The sequence below is a fragment of the Ambystoma mexicanum genome, chromosome 11 (assembly GCF_040938575.1).
Source record: "Ambystoma mexicanum isolate Mex_15411 chromosome 11, UKY_AmexF1_1, whole genome shotgun sequence".
NCBI classification, from domain to species: domain Eukaryota; kingdom Metazoa; phylum Chordata; class Amphibia; order Caudata; family Ambystomatidae; genus Ambystoma; species Ambystoma mexicanum.
Window position 1 is genome coordinate 884,558,340 of NC_090934.1, and position 17,283 is coordinate 884,575,622.

Sequence of the window (17,283 nt, forward strand, 5' to 3'; positions counted from 1 at the left end):
CTTTAACAGTTTTCCTTCAAGCCTTGGTTTGCAAGTTTCCCATGAAATCGGTAGTTGACACATGTCCAAACCTGAGTCAAGGTCCATTTGCAGGATTTTGTTCAGGACTTTGAATGTGGCCTTTCAGCCGGGCCCCATGATTGTATTTTTGTGGTTCCCCACCTTTGTACTCATTCATCCTGGCCATGTTTTGACCTTTTCTTTGGAGTCCTTCAGCTTTCCACCACTTCCCTCGTGGGTCTTTTGATCCCCTGTGGCCCTTTGTCCACTACTCAGTTTTTTCGGCCTGCAGCTTTGCTTCCAGTGCTCCGCCCAGCAATGGAGATCCTCCCTTTCTCTGCACTCTCAGTGGTAGGTTCATCATTCCTCATTATCTACCCTGCCTGTAATTCTTCCAACAACGTTTGTGCTGTGTAGCTCTCTGCCTCGCACAGCACTTTCCAGGAGCAGTGTTACTCCTCATTCAGATCTCCGCCATGCAAGTCGGAGCTCTCCACTCTCTGACATTGATGCCAGTGTTCCGTGCTGAAGAATCCTGCCAGGCTAGTTAAGAAGGGCTCCCCGTACTCTTGGAAGTGCAGCGACTACTCAGTTTACCATCCACTATTCTTCTTCTGGATCCAGCTGTTGCCTGTTCTCTGTTTATTTATGGTGCGCTTTATTAATTCCCCTTTTGTGATCAGTGGTTACTGCTATTTCCTTTCCGCGCTGTGAGAGGTTTTTTTAATAAGGCCCGAGTTTCTATCCACTGGGCTGGGAGCAGCCAGAGGTAGGTGTTCATGATTTTGGAGGCTGGTAACCAGATTGATCAATTCCAGGACGACAAATGCAGGGTTATCTTCACGGTTTACAGACATTAATTGTGTCCCTTTGTTTTGTAGGTTCCCAGTTCTGGTGCAGTGCCTTGCCGAGCTTTTTGACCCCTTTTCTCCAAGTGAGATTTTTCAGTCTCTCTATAGCAAGAGCTGGAATATTTATTCCACATGGGGTATTGGCGGTTGTTGTAGTGCTATGATCCTCAATTGAACTCTCGACTCAGGTTTGGACATGTGACAACTACCCACCAACTGCAAAAATTCCCTTCCTTAATTAACAAAAGCTCAGATATATTGTTCCTGCCTCTTCAAATGACAATTATGAACTGCTCAAGTGTCTACTGGCTTGCCTCAATTTAGAAGCATGGTTGAGCCAAGTAGACCATCTTATTTTGAGCCTTGGGGATAACCTGTAAAGTTCAATCTGGTCGAACCTCTGGAAATTTGAGAGGTTTGCATTCTCCACTATCAGTTTTAACCATGCCTATTGACCACTAATACCTCTTTCACTCCTTTATTTATGCTCCTCATAAACGTTCATTGAATGTATTCATCTTGTTTCAAGACCACAGCATAAATATACCTTGTTCTTGCACCAAATTTTGCATAGTCACCTGTTAGGACCCTCTGGACATTACTGGTTATATAACATTTGGACATCCCACTGCTTTCCCCGAATTTCAGCCCCGTCGCACAAGAGACAGTTGCCTGAAATTTGTGAAAAATCAGTGTGGTTGTAGAAGGACCGGACAAAGCTCATTTTTAGTGTCTCCACGTGAGGAATAAAACTTTAAGGTCTCGAAAACCACGTTTCAAGGCCCTAGTATGCACCGTTTCTGAGATATTTGCACCGCAAGGCACTGCACCATGCCAGGATGAGACTGCAAGTGGGGAGAGTGCACAGAAGATCCCAGTATGCTGCAGCACACCAACTCTGGCCTCCCCTCCACGTCTCCAGGATATGTCAGCCTGCCACACACGCCCATTCTAAGTGCAGTTTACTTCAGAGTGCAAAGCACATCAAGCGATAAGCGACTCAGAACAGCGGCATACAGGATCATTGATTTTCAACAATTAATTAGTGTTATCATGACTGTCTACAGAACCTGTGCGGAGTACGGGTACTTTTTGCTAGTTAAGAATTAAGATTCAGATACATTTTTTTTTTATAGTTTATTACAAACCTTTAAAAAACATACATAAAACAGAATCGTTGCATAGACAGCATACATAGCAAGACTGTTACCAAAATGTTCTCATGTATTTGTCAGTTTGCCCTAATGACGTACGTCCTTTAATCTTCTTGGCTTTTTTTGCACCAATTACCTTCTTCTTTTTCTTACATGAAACTACTTTCCTCCCCTTTTTTCATCTAAATGTCTTGCTATCTCCTCTAAAAATGCTGTCAAGGCAAAAATTAGTTTGTTCCTTTCTCCTAGGTGCATAGTACACCACCATTCATCTACAGTATATGTGGAACATTCATTTAATAATTTCCCCAAATATCTTGTTCTCTCATCTTGCAAGCTGGGGCATAAAAGTACCAAGTGTTTCCTCGTTTCTTCTTCTGAGTTGCAGAGACAGTATAAAGGCTCCTCGTGCGGTCTCTCTCCTCTTTGGTACAACGTCTCTCTGGTTTCCCATTCATTGAATCTGAAATTCACGAAAATTTGCCTCTGTTTTCTGCATGGGAATTGTATCATGTATTTCGGGAGCTCATTTCGTTTTTTTGCTTCAAAGGGAGCATTTTTCATTCTTTGATGTTGACTTCTGCTTTCTTGTGTTTCAATCCAATCCTGCATTAGTTTTTGTTTTGACTGCTTCAGAATTTTTTATCAAAATTTCTGTATTGGTGTTTAGCTGTTTTAAAAGGTTTTCGCAGGATTCTTTCCATTTTTTGAATATACCATCTCTCTCTGGAACGTTCTTTTGTTTGAGTATGACGAATTGCGGGATGTTATCATCATTCAGGATTTTCCTATATAGGTTTAAGGCATTCCACGTGGTCATTGTTCCCATTGAAGATAAGCTCAGTTCATATCTCATGCAGCTTGTTGGGAATCCCTTTGGCAGCTTGAGGATCCTTCAGCATATGACGTGTTCACATCTTGTCCAGAATTCCCAGTCTATTCCGAACATGGTTTCCGCTGCATATGTTAGAGTCGGTATGATTTTATTTCTGTATAAACGTACCCCTGGCACCATTGAGAACTTGCTATATTTTCAGATACTGTAGTAAGTTGCTGTCATCTCTACAGATTGTACTGCAACAATATGTATTAGGGAACTGTTAAAAAAGAAGATATCAGTAACAAAGGGAATTCTACTTTGGCAATTAATTGGCAACGTACGTTAAGATACCAACGGTAAAGTGCCCTGAAGAATGTCAGCAATGAAAGTAGCGAAACATGCACATGTTGGGTTATAACAGATAGTATGTTTTACCTTCTGTGGCTTTTAATAATAGCCGGGGGATTCCTTCAAAAATCTGTTGAGATAAAAAATAGTTGGGAATCGATCCAATACTCAAAGTTCAATTCATGAGAGATGTAATAGGTGTGTGAATTATTCATTAATTCTTTGAGTGTAACAGCCTACGGTGATCATCCTGGCAATTTTTATTAATGATATGTTTTGAGCTTTAAGAACTAGAGACTAATTCTCGTTCGTACTTGTAAAATGTCCCAGGAGAGGACTTCTGAGAAAGCTGGATGTAGGTACAACATATGAATTGCGGTTGTATTTTCTATTTTGTAGGTGCATGTGGAGATTGGTCGAGGTTAAAATGTGAAAGTATTTTGGTAAAGTCTGTATGTATTGTCTTTGAGTGTTATACTACACTCGCTACAGTGCATAAATACATTTAATACAGCCTGCCTATATCTATGTTCAAATGTAAAAGTAGCAGAAACATAACTTTATTTTCCAGAGCTTACATTTGAATACAGATGATATATAAATCTGGTAGAAGCTGTGGGGTTATAGTGGCCAATGACCCGAAACATGGAAGACAGATATAAAGGCCATGCTCCCTTCATGATATTAATGATGGTGCAGGCATTACATGTTATGGGTGCTTGTGCATCCACAGTGGGGGTGACTGCCTGTGCACCTCAACGATTCGCCTCGGGCATTGATGGCGACGGATTGCTTACCCACGTGACTGTGTAGTTTGGCTCTTCACTGCATGTTATATGCGCATATAACATGTTAGCACTTGAACAAATTAAAACTGTTCTCCTACGCCAGGTCGTTGGTCTGGATGTACACTCCTGTGTGAACCAGATTCAAATTATTGCATCCAAAATCCAAACTTTTAGAAGAAGGAGTTCAAAGACCAGGTGGTCCATTAAGGGTTTCTTAGTGGACCAGCATAGGTGCTCGGTTGCTACTGTTACCTGTGGGCGGTCGTTACTGCACATCTAAACGGTAGAGCACAGCCTGGGGCTTGGTCGATGATCTGTTCGTGAGTCGTTTTACTGCTGCTATAGCTGTGTTGATGGACTGTACTGTCAGTGAAAAGGTTGCGCCGGTGAGTGTTCCTGATGACGAGGTGGCATTCGCAGTCAGCAAGTACTTTTGCCCGTGGGAATTAGGCGAGAGTATTTTGGCTGCTAGGGATTTTGGGCTGTCTGGTTGTGTTTTTGTAGTTGTGCTGGTCAGTGTTTTTTAAGTGAGGTGCTTGTGGTTTTGGAAAATGTTGCTATTGAGGATGCCGTGCTAGCCGGCATGTTGTCCGTGGGAGGGCTGTGTTGGTGGGTAGTGTGAGTGGTGCTCCAATTCTGTTGGTGGGTAGTGTTGTCTTCGTCAGCAGTTTTTGCGAGTCCGCTTTTGATGCAAATTCTTGCTGGGGATTGGTTGACCGTCGTCATGTTGCATCGGAGGCTCGTTTTGTTCGTTTGCCCCCACCCCCACATCATTCTCCCATTTGCTATTTCCCATGACGCATGTGTATCTTGCCTGTAACAATTCGCATGAGTGTTAATGTGTCCTCTGTGGTGAGTCCAAAGGACTTGTCTTCAAAATAAAAATGTGCAAGTAACATGCCCATACATTGCATTGGGCTGTTAATCTGGGGATGGCCGTCAAATGTTGTGCAATGAACACGTTCTCTGACGTAGACCAGATATCGGTCTGTGTATTGATCCGGTGCAGGTTCTTACACGTCATGCACAGTCAGAGTACCAAGGGCTATCCCACGCTCTCCTACATCTCTTATCCCATGCCTCCCTCTCTCTCTCCCTCTCTCTCTCTCCATCTCCCTCCTCATTGGACCAGCAGTAGTATTAATCTTGTGTGGTCGCGGGCTCCACTGGACTGACTGTGCTGTTGGCACGCAGCGAGGTGTCGCTAATATATATATATATGTGCCCTTCTTTCCGGCTGTCGCGCTCTCTCCCTCGGTGTTTCTTGCAGTCATCCCTCCCCTCCCCTACTCTGGACTCGCTCTCCCTTGCTCCCTCTCTCGCGCTCACCCTCTCCTTCGCCCCCCTCACTCCTCAGGCTGCGCCGGCCGGTCCTCGCCGCAGCACTGCGCAGCTCCATCTCCTTGGCCGGTCCCCCGTCTCGGACCGCCCCACACCGGGCCACAGATGCTCAGGCAGGCCCTGGGGGGCTACACCGAGAGGAAACCGGCCTCCTTCCCCACCCCCAGCTGCCTCCCATGGACAGGAAAACACGCTGACAGGTAACTGCGGCGGGACGGGTTGACATGGGGTGGCCTAGGAAGGTGGGGTGTGGGTGGCCGGAAACCGAGGCAGAGGTTACCGCAGAGTCAGGCTATAGAGCGGGCGGTATCTGGGAAGCGAAGGCAGGGCTGGGGCAGAGTCAGCCACGCGCCAGGGGTTGCAATGGTGTATCTGCATGGGGGGAAGCGGCGGGGGGTTGGTGGGGGGCTTGTTTGGAGCATGGAGAGTTGATATGTAGTCTTTGTGTACCCACCCCCTGCCCCCACCCGCATAGGCGTGCTGAGGACCGAGGCATGGGGGGCAGGGTCGAGAGGGGCTGCGGCTTTCTGTCTACAGGGTGGGGGTGAAGGAGCTTAGGGGAGAAATAGGGGAGGGGATGAGGAAGGCGATATAGCGTGAAGGAGAAGTGTAGAGCGAATAGAAAGGGGGGGTGCTGCACACAGAGGGGAAGTGCAGAATGCAGTGAGGGGGGGTGGGCACAGAATGAGAGGGGTGAAGAGAGAAGTGTGTGTAAAGAAATGGAGGGGGGGCATGTGCACCGTAATGAGAGGAGGAATGCGTGCGGGAAGATAGGAGGGGGGTGGGCAGAATGATGTTGGGAGATGTATAGAGTGAGAAGAGAGGGGGGACGTTTCCAGAATCAACGAGGTGAGGTTTGTATAATAAAATGGGGATGGGAGGCGCGGAGAACGAGGGGATTGATAGGCACATATTGGAGGAGTTGGGCGTATACAACCGATGAACGTCCAATATGCGAGAGACGGAAGTGTTCACAGTTGAAAGAGATGACGTTTTAAGTATCACAACTGAGAGAGCGGCACACACGGGGAGAGTTGGGGGCTGGGGGGCATACTTTGGTGGTGTTCAAGTGTACACAGTGAGAGAAGAATCGGTACAGGAGTACAGGATGCTAAGGGGACGTGTGGTGTGCAGCATTACCGGTAGTAATCAGTGTCTTTACAGTCCACTCCGACTGAACTGAAAAAACATGCAATAGAGGAGGGACAGGTGCAGAATGAGCGGAAAGGGTGCACAGATTCGGGAAGGATTGTGTACACAAAAAGAGAGTGCACACCTTACAAGGAGGGCGGGGTAGTGGTTGCAGAATGGGCGTAGAGGCAGCTGACCCCCCCTCCCACTCTCCTGTCATGCTGAACACATCTTTTTTAAAAAATAAATAAAAGCAGGGGTGGGGGGGGAGTACAGAGTGGGGTAAACAGGGTGTTTATATGATGCGGTGGAGACAGGTGTGCTTAATTAGAGGGTGGCTGCACAGAACATGACGGGGAATTGTACAGCAAGACAGAGTGTGGACTGAGGGGGGCCGTCCACCACCAGGAGTGGTGGAGTTGCTAGGTCTGGATAACACCCGGGGCTAAGCTGGTGTCGGTACTGTTGGGACTGGGGACTAGCTAGCCTTTTGTCTGTAGCTCCTGAGGTTCTATCCGGGGCTACAACCAAAAGATCAGGGGCTATAGCCTCCTTATCCCCCCCCGCAACGAAGTGCGTGCAGGCGGGTTACAGTCTGAGCGGGAGGTGGGAGGGTGGTGTACAGAACCAGAGGGGCGAGGTGGGCAAGAGTAAAGCGAGTCACGTGGTGACAGTGAGAGGAAGAGGTTGAGCGGAGGAAGATGAACTGTGCGTTGAGGTTCCATCGCAGTTACCTCAATTTCATCTCATTCCAAACACCCTTGTCATTACTCTGCATTACGAGGGCGTTACAAAAAAAGGGAAAGGGGGGGGGTGTTCAGCACGTGAAGGGGGTAGCTTGTTAAAAGGTGAGGAGGAAAATATGCCGAGTTTGAGGAAAGAGGTGGGTGTACACAATGAGTGAAATGAGGGCGAACAAGAGGTACTCACCGAGAGGGGAAGAAGGTGCAGGGATTCGAAGGGGCTTTGGTATACCGTGTGAGAGGGGCGAGGATGTGACGTAAACAATGAGAGGAAAGATGCGTATAGAATCAGAAGGGGGCGAGCATGCAGTGCGAGGGTAGAGATATCCAGAGTTAAAGGGAGGAGGGACGTGTACGTACAGTTACTACAGGAAGGATGTGTGCGCGCAGTGAACGGAGAGGGTGGTGTACAGGACGAGGGAAAAGTGGTATGTGGAATCCGAAGAAAGAAAGAAAGAAATACAGTATTGGATGCATGGAAGGTTGGAAGTATGTATAATAGGAAAGGACGCCGTAAATAGAATGAGCGCGAATAGGCAGGTGTACAGAGTGGGGGGGGGGGGGGGGACTGGATGTGCAGTCAGCCTACCAGTGCTTTATTTCTACTGCACTCGTGCATTTGATCTCCATCCCTTCTCCCCGGTGACTCCTGCTGCGTGTTGCTCGCAGGCTGCATAAGTGCTAGCAATGTGACACCCTAGACGCAGAGACACGTATTGCCCCCCCACCCCCGACTCCCACGGCCCCTCCAGGGCGAGACACTTTTCAGCTTGGAGGCAACACACTGACTCTTCTGCTGGCGAGCGCCCAGCTGGCTGCTTAGTGGAGTCTTGCCCTGATGGCAAGTGGGTCGCAGAAGCCAACATAGTTGCTCCCATTGCCACGGGTCTGAGGCCTTTGTATTGGTTTCCGCCACACGCATGTATATCCGTATTAAGTGCCCATCCCGCTCTCCATCACACTTCTCCCAGCTGTCTAGCTACTAAAGCCTGATTGTGTTCAGGTGGATACATTGTAGAGCCAACCTCTGGAATCTATATACTCTTGCAAAGCCCCTATTGTGGAAACAGAACAAACACACAATGATGTATTAAATTACCGCCCGGCTATGCCCCTTGGCCTGCACACCGCTGCCCTCCAGCAGGTGGTGCAGTCCGAAGGTACCTGGGGCATGCCCCATGCAAATGCAGCCCCCCCTTTACCCCTATGGTTATGTCGGATGAAATTACAGGACCCATAAACGTACATAAAACAGGGCCCAAAATAAGACCAACAAAACGTGTTCCTTGGTTGGTCTTATTTTGGTAAAATTTCGTTCGTTCGTGGGTAAAGGAAATGTAAGCTCAATACCTTCTCAGGTGTGTGGATGAGGTGAGTCTGGTGTTGCAGACCTTCTCAGTGTCCCCCACATCTCCTCCCACCCCCTTCAGCTCAGCAGGACATGGTTTTGCCCTGGTTTATTGCAGAGTTGGAAAGATATCATCCACCACGGCGGATTGTAATTTTTCTGCAACATGGTTCAACATTACCCGAGTGCTTGTCTGGGTTTGTGGTCTACGCCTGGAATTATTTCTCATGTTATCTTAGAATAGTTCCTTTCCAATTTCTGATGTCGTTTTCAAAAGTGCACCTAGACCACAATGTGGTTTCTTGACACTGAACCTGAAAGAAAACCACTGTGACAGAACCAAGCAAGGATGGAAGAAGTTCGCATGACTGGGAAAATTCCAAGGTCTTAAGTGCGCAGCAAAATACTTCCAGAGCAGGATAGGATCTCAAAACAAAAGTGACAAAGTTCCATAAAGAATGAGCAAGAACAGAAAAGGCACATCTGGTTAGACTGAAACATAGGGACGACAAGAAGATCTTGCGAAGCAGATCGACGATGACAGGAAAGAGTATAGCGCTTGAGTCTCGAAGAAAGTAAGCTAGGACCTGAGATAGAGAGACAATGATAAACAATACCCAGGGTTTTGAAGAGCACCCGTTAGTGAACAGGAAGTCCAAGCAAGTGGGCAAGAAGGGGGGGAAATGTGTGGGCTGAATGAAATAAGCCAACATTGAGGCAAGCACCCCAGTTCCGAAGCATCGGAAGTGTTTTAAGCCAGTGATAAGCAACCAAAGGACCACCCCCATCCCCCAATGTTTTGGACAGCAATTCCCATCAGCAGTGGCAAGCATAGTCAATGGTGACGGATCATGGGAGTCGTTGGCCATATCATCTGGGGTGGGGGGCGCATGTGTCTAAAAATAGTTTTAAGCAATAAGAAGGAAGTCCCAAATAGAGAGATTTGGAAGTAGTCCTAGTGAGATTGGTTGAGTGGTGAAGAGCCTGGAAGAATATCTCTAGGACAGGAAGTGGGCCTGATATTGGCTAGTATTTTGGTCAATGGTAGTAGCTTTAAAAAGAAAAGCCTGAAGACATACTTTCCCCCCCCTAGGTCAGTACCTGTCTCTTGTTCACAAGGTATTTCTGTGGTGTTTTGCAAGTTAGGAATTTCATTACGGGCCAGTAGGACTTTGTCCTGGAAGGTCTTTTGTACTTTTTGCCCAATCATCTTTATCCCAGACAGAGGAGTGTGAGAGTGCTGTTGGTTATTCCCATTTCCTGTATAGTTCAAAAAGTTTTCTGGTGCTATTTCCAGAATTTCCAATTTGATCATCACAGAAGTGTTTTTTAGCATCAAGGATCTTGGTTTCATAAGTCTGTTCCAGAGATTTCCATTTATCTAAGTTTTAAGTATTCTGATTTTTTACCCACGCGCATTTGGCCTGTCTTTTGGCCTTTTTTAAGGTGCATAGTTCAAGGTTGAACCAATTTTACTGGAAAGGACAGTCACGCACTATCTTGGATCTTAAGGGAGCACTTTATCAGGTAGACCAGTGAAGTGAGTTTTATAGACTTCTACCAGCGTACATGGAGGATCTAAGTCCGATGAGATGTTCATGATAGATTGGATGCAGGTTTCTAGGTTTCCAGCATTAAGTTTATTGAAATTCCGATTCAGAATTTTTTTGTGAGGAGTGCAGGAAGGGTCCGCGTATTGTGGTAGATGTAGAACGCAATGAATGGTAGGCTGATCAGACCAGATGCATGGGCTAGTGTCAACATTGCTTATAGTAATGTTACGAGCCATCACCCAGTCCAAGATATGGCCTTCTTCATGAGTGGGCTAATGTGTTTGGGCTAGGAGGCCTATGTTAGCAAGATGTTGTTCCAACACAATGGCATCTTTTTTCTTTTGTGTCCACCTTCCACCGATTCTCCCTGAAGAATTGTGGCTGAATTTGGTCGATTCAGGGGATTTAAGAGATGAACCAATTCTTCATTGAAAAATGACATATCAGATGGGGGTCGATAGATTATAATGAGGTTAATGCAATTATTGCTGAGGGGGGTCATTTTTGCATGTATGATTTCTGAACACAGAATGTTTTACACAGAAAACGTACAGATGTTTCAGAGATTATGATATATTTCCTGCATTCTTAAAATAAATTATAATGTTGCCTCTCCTTGAACTCCTGATCGGGCATTGAAATGTCTACCTATACATCAACTTATATATGAAAACCACTGATCGCAACACCCGGTTGTCTTATTCGAGTTACCATCCAAAGGTACAGAGGGCCAATTTGCCCAATGGGCAATTCCTACTGATGAAGATGAATTGTACATTTTCTGAGGATTTACAAAATCAGGCTGTAGGCCTTGCTGAAAGACTGCCCCAGCAGGGCACCTACACAGGACTCTGAAACGTGCAGTTAAGCGAGCGCGATATGCTAACAGGGACTCCTTACTGATAACCAGAGAGGGTCAGGATGAGTCCAACAGGACAGTATGTGTAACTACCTTCTCTAAGCACACCATCAGGATAAAACAAAGTCTAAAAAAAAACTGGCGCCTTGTTGCTAACACAGGTTGTGTGACCCAACTGCCCCTATTTGCCCTTAAAAGGGGTAAGAATTGGAGGGAAAGCCTTGGCCGCTGTAGGTTTATATCTGACCATGCAGGCATGATACAACATACTACACAGGCTTCATGGGAACTACAATGGTTACCATTGATGAGACATCATCCTTGTGGGAATTGTAGTGCATGCCCCTATACCACTAAGAGTATGCAGTTTATGCATGGATCCTTCATTTAGACAATTAAGAATTTTACTAAATGTAACTCGTCCAATGTGACCTATGTGATTAAATGCCCATGTCCTCTGTTACACATAGGCATGACCGCTCGAAAAGTAGCTACCAGGATTAATGAGCACATTGCAGGATACGGAATGGTTCCCTAACAGCATCACTGGTGCAGCATTTTCTTGAGAAGAATCACAGTGAGGAAGATATCAGATGGTTTGTCACAGATCAGTTGAAACCAGACGGGAACGATTTTTATATGGCTAGCTGCCTCTTTAAATTAGAACAAACATGGATCTGTCAGCTAAGAACACATGAGACTGGACTCAATGATGACGTCCACAGGTATGCCATATTGTTCTAAAATACCTTTGGTGCCTTTCTTGTATGTATAATCTGTACAGTGAGCAGTGACATTTTGCACCTATTGGTTTCGCAACACATGAGCTGATTTTTTTATCAGGTGTTTTGGAGTTGTGAATAGATGATTTGTATCATATGCACGGTTTTCCACATTAAGCGGCCCTAATTTGATGCAAAATGTATGTGTTTAACTTTGACAAAACTATGCGATATCTAACTGAATTGGACGAACACATCCATGATGGCTGCCACCGTTTATACGCTAGTAGTAGTAGAATGTTACAGGGCCAGTGCCCTTCTCCGAGCTCCATTTAAAAGTCAACATGGCTGCCGCACACTGCGTCAGCCATAGTGAATGATTCAATAGCCTGGAGATGGTGGTTTATCCACCCAGAGGTCCACTGGAACTCTATTTTCATTCCAGAACTTTCCCTCCGGCACCCTTCCCCAGACTAGCCTGAATCTGCTCCACCTCGCCCATTGCACTTGATTTCCCTTCTTATCCCCATGTTCCCCTAGCACTTGCCCTCGTGGCTCCCCCTTAGCGTTTGTCCATCCCCTCTGGGCCCTCTAATCCCACACTTCTCCCCCTACTCCACCTCCTGCACTTTTTTCACCTTTTGTTCTTTGCACTTGTGCGGTAGGATTGTCACAAGATCACTATAAATGTCATTGTTGTTCTTTTATTTATTTATTTTGCATTTTTAAAGCGCTCACACAGCCCGCGGGCATCGAGGCGCTGTTACAGGAATAGTTCGTATTTTTTTTTAGTTGTGTAATTGTTATTTTTTTGTCTTAGTTGCGTATTTATAACGCGCTTAAACACCCAGAGGTTTCTAAGCGCGGACCCGGGGATCGAACCTGTGTTGCTTCGTGTCGCCTTGCTTCCAAGGCGCACACGTCGCCGTTAAGCTATCCTCAAGGGACTTTGTTACTATTGTTTCTTTATCCTATGTCCCCCCCATTTTTGTTTTGAGGTGCCTGGAAACACTTGTGTATAGGCACCATACAAATGTCCAATAAATAAATAAAATCAGGTGAATACCGTGGGACATGAGGACACAGTGTGATAGTAGAGGTAAGCAAGGAGCCACCCATATGCCACGTAAACGGGTGTGTTCACTTCGTTTCACCTCTACACGGCACACCCTGGTATTAAGAGGAATTGCCTCTTCAATTTAGGTAACTTTGGCAGCATTCTGCCCGCATACCATGCGTGTAACATATGCAATTGTGTACCACAAACCTGCCTTTCTTCCATTCTTTTCTGACTGTGATGCCAATGTGAGGTATGTGGCAAGTACTCTTATCGATTTTTAAGTGGAATGGAGAGTTTTCATGATGAATGGATACATTCAACTCAAGACAGAAGGCGAGAACTGATTTTTTTCATTTTTGTTTGGTTGACAGCATGTTATATTTTTTTTTATTTTATGGGTGGTGCAATAGATAATGAATACATTATTTTGGTTCATTTAACAGAACCTGCTTCACTCTTCCCTTTTGATCTAAGATCATTGCTCTGAGGAAGGCTGGGTGGCATCAAAACAAAATTAACTGGGACGAATCTGGCAATGTCGTCACTGCTTTCCCAGGGAAAGTCCCATCTCATGTGGCCAGGGAAAGACAGAAGCTTCCTGACTCTGACCCTGGAGGTGGCTATTTGAGGGAGTACCACAGGAGGGGAAACGAACCTCATGGGAGTGAGGTGGACTTGCCAGGTGAGAGAGACATGGTATCTTTCTTACACTCCAGACCCTAATCCTCATGACCTTGTTCCCCAAAGTCCCTATTTTGTTTTCCCAGATAGAGAAGGGAGACCTACTTCTAAGTACAGAGACAAGGAAAAGCCCTACTATACTCTGTGAGTAAATGTACTGCAATGAAGAAAAGGCCCAGAGTAATGAACAGCACTTATGAGAACCAATGTGCTCGGTCTAGTGCTTTCCCTCACCCGATTGGCCCAAACCCATTTAAAAAGGAAGAGGGAAAATAACATGGGAGACTTCGTCTTGGTAAGGACCAGGAACTCACTAGCAGGTGTGCAGACCGACGGAGAAGCAGCAGGTGAAAGGGCAACAGCATGCCCAGGGAAGGCGAGAGACCGGAGACACCAAACGTGCTGCCAAGTGACAGTAAGCAGAAGCAGAAACTTCCCACCAGAGCATGGAACCGGCACGCCGAAAAGATATCGCTCTGCTGCTGGAGACTGCAGCAGGAGCAACACAAAGCCGCAGAAGCCAGAGAGAGGCCCAGACAAATTCAATTGAAGCCAAAGACGGTGCAGAAAATGGTTGAACACACGGAAGGGAGTTGGGACACCGAAGCACTGGCAGGGAACCTGGAAAAGAAGTTCCCTAATCAAGCAAGGTTGTGTGGTTCTATCAATGCCTTTTGTTGCAATCTTCATGGTCGCAGTACTTGACTAGAACTGGGAAGCCAATTAGAGGCTGGAAATCCCAAGTCAATACATATGTTGAAATATAAAAGTGTGATACCAAGGGAAGCAAATCCAGAGAGAGCTCAAGGGGAGAGAAGGATAGCCCCACACTTTGCGAACTTTGCGAAATCATGTGAATGGATTGCGAGTCTGGGACCTTCACCCAAATAAAGTGAATATTGTGAAAGCCCTGGCAGGAGAGTATACCAGGCCGTGTGATTGCGATTCTGGGACCCATATCCCAATTGCGAATATACTGTGAGAGTCAATAAGAGAAAAGACAACCTCTTAGGTGTGTGAAAATCGGTGTAAGGGAGGCCTACCCCCTGGACTGGAAAACTGCATATTTTATATTTTTGCAACGAGATCTGTGGTTGAGAACTGTAAAAAGCCTGCAAAACTCAAGGGAGGGAGACCCCCATCTGAGGATTGTGGACATTTGATTATTTGTTAATTTTTGCACCTTTTGGAACTTTGTGTGGAAACCTTGGAAAAAGATACAGATGGTCAGTTGAAAGACTATATCCCTTTGCACTTTATTTTGAGTTTAGCATGTAAGGGTCAGGTTAGGATTGCGAACACAGGACAGAGAACTCTTTACTTTTGGACATTCTGACACTGGAACCCTTTAGTTTTGTTGAGGCACGAAAACTCCTTGTAGTGATAGGGCGAGATAGGTGTTTCTCCAACCCTCTTTTTTCTTTAATAAAAGTCTATAGCAACTATCGCATGGTTCCTTTTCTTTGTTCTACTATCCAACTTCTTCCATTTTTCTGCTCATTGAAATTAGGGTATGATTAACACGTTTACTGTATGTTCATTTGCATTTTCATGAACTTGTGGATATTGTCCATTTATACAATTGCTTGGTTTAAGATTGGTGTAAGATTTACTGTATTCACAAATTGGGCTCAGCCCTGAGGAAGGAGTAATTGACTCCGAAATGCATTGGCACAGGAGCCCTTGAAACATGGAGGCTACAGCTGGCCTCCCGTTTCTTTTCTTTTCCTTCTGTTTTAAAATTAAATCACTTATTTGTTCAAACACACTTAAGATTTTGACTCTACTTCCAAGCATCAAGTTAGTTGAAGAAAATTGAATCTACGTTTATGTGTTTGAACTTTTGCAAAATCCAACAGTAACCCCGGATGGGGTACAATATGTGAGCGGCTGACTAGCTGAGTGAATTTCATTCAGCTGTTCTTGAGTGGCAGACTGTATTTATTGCCAGTCCCGTTTTGCTTTTTATTTTTTTATTTTTTACATGAAATGTGAGGTTTTGCACAGTATGCTTGTTATATGCACATACATGTGTGTTATGTCTTGTTCTATGTAATGTCGTGTTTGTTGTAAGGTGAACAGACCCTACCCAGCCTGTATATGTTTGTCTGGGTGGAACAATTTCACAAATTGCATGTATTCTAGGAGACTTTAACATTTAGTATCTAATCAGTGTTTATCCTTGTTAAAATTGTTTACCATTTTAATGCAAAAAATCAGGTAATTCTATTAGTTAAGTTACGAAATGAATTTTGGTTTGACAGTGTTTCAAACTTTGATCAATGCTTTGTGCCATTTAGTTTCTTTTCATTTATGTATAGGGTCCTTCGCTTTTTTTCTGAATGCCCGATGTCACCATGGTTTCTCTTCCAGTCTCTCCCCTTCTCATTCTTCCTTACTCTCCTAGCCTCTACTCCCTCTATATCTCCATTCTCACCCCTTTGTGATCTTCCTTGTCTCACTCTCTCTCTGCCTGCTGAACCACTATTTTTCCTCTCACGTCTCTCCCTTCCCCCTCTCCTTCTATCTGCCACCCTATCCTTCTCCTTGCACCTCTCTTCTGCCACCCTCAAGCTATCTACACCTCTCTCCTATCTACTCTCATTTCCTCTCTTTCTATGCTCCCCACACTCATTCTCTTCTCCTCTCCCATTGTCTTTAGTCTCAATTCTTTATTTATACACGTGTCCTAATCCTACCGCACTTGTTATGACTATCTCTTCCAATTACCCCTTTCCTTGCACTCTCACCACACTGTCCTGTGGGACTGATCACGACTTTGGCGGTAATAGCCCTACCGCCAAACTCCCCGGCGCGAATAGCGCCGGATCACGAGTTCGGCGGTAATGTAATTCCTCATTCCCCATTGAGCCCATTTGGGAATGCCCCATTCCCCATTGGGCGCAATGGGGAAAATTTGCGCTATTACCGCCCGCGGGAAATCCGCCAGCGGTAATAGCACGAATTTTTGGTGGATTTCCCCCCAGCCAAGAGCTGGGGCGAAATCCGCCGAAGTCCTGATTTGGCGACCCTTAAATCCGGCGGTAATAGCGCGACTGCCGGATTTAAGGGTTACCACCAAAGTCGTGATGAGGCCCACACTATTTATCACTGTTCCTCTCTCTAATTCCCCCTAAATGTCTCCCCCCCTCGTTCTCTATCTTTCTTTCTATTTCTCACTCGTCTTTTACACCCCCTCACCACACTCCACTACACTTGCACCCTCTTCTACACACTGTATCTTGCCTGCACTCTCTAAGAACACTACCACAATCTTTTCAGCGCTCCACTCTACTGTCTGCCCAAATTCTGGTCTCTTGATCCACCACACCCCCACCTGATCTCATCAGAACACCATGCAGTCTCCTTTGTTCTGGCTGCACTTTTATAGTCCAGCTTTCCCTCTTCCCACACTTCTCTCAGCTCCCATTGGTCCCTCTGCTCACTTGCACGCCATGGCCAATCTCTAGCTAAACTATCCCTTGAAGTCCTCAGAAAGACTTGGTGGGGCACCCCATGCATGTCTTCATTTGCAGGACAGCAGCCATTTGGTCAGGTGCAAAGATAAACATTCCAAAGATCCTCCAAATGTAAACTAAAGATTAAAGTGTCAATTAAAACCTTCACTCCTCAAGGAGGATGTTGTCACACCTCTCAGTGTTCAACTAGTGGCGGTCTGTTCCTTTGACCCTTAGCTCGGGATGTAGATATTCTCCAGTCACAGACTCGCCATTCTAGTGAAGGCTTTCTGAGTCATCCTGCTTGCAGCCCCATAGAAGGTTTCAGTGGAAGACTCCCATTGCAGGCATGCAACAACTTCTTGCCAGGCTTGAAACTTCTGAAAGTATTGTGGAGGCCCTTGTGGGGTTTGGTGGAATAGCGTG

At 45.7% G+C, this 17,283-nt stretch overlaps 1 protein-coding gene across 3 annotated transcripts in view; it reads left to right on the forward strand.

Annotated features, from left to right (window-relative positions):
* Positions 1–5,018: 5,018 nt before the first annotated feature.
* Positions 5,019–17,283, forward strand: part of IFITM10 (interferon induced transmembrane protein 10) — a 263,727-nt gene continuing 251,462 nt past the window's right edge. The window contains exon 1 of one of the 3 annotated variants that reach the window (XM_069623955.1): positions 5,019–5,502. In XM_069623955.1, coding sequence (XP_069480056.1) covers positions 5,408–5,502 — 95 coding nt within the window. In that variant the 5' untranslated portion in view covers positions 5,019–5,407. The remainder of the gene's footprint in view (positions 5,503–17,283) is intronic. The other 2 variants (XM_069623954.1, XM_069623956.1) reach the window with 2 other exon arrangements.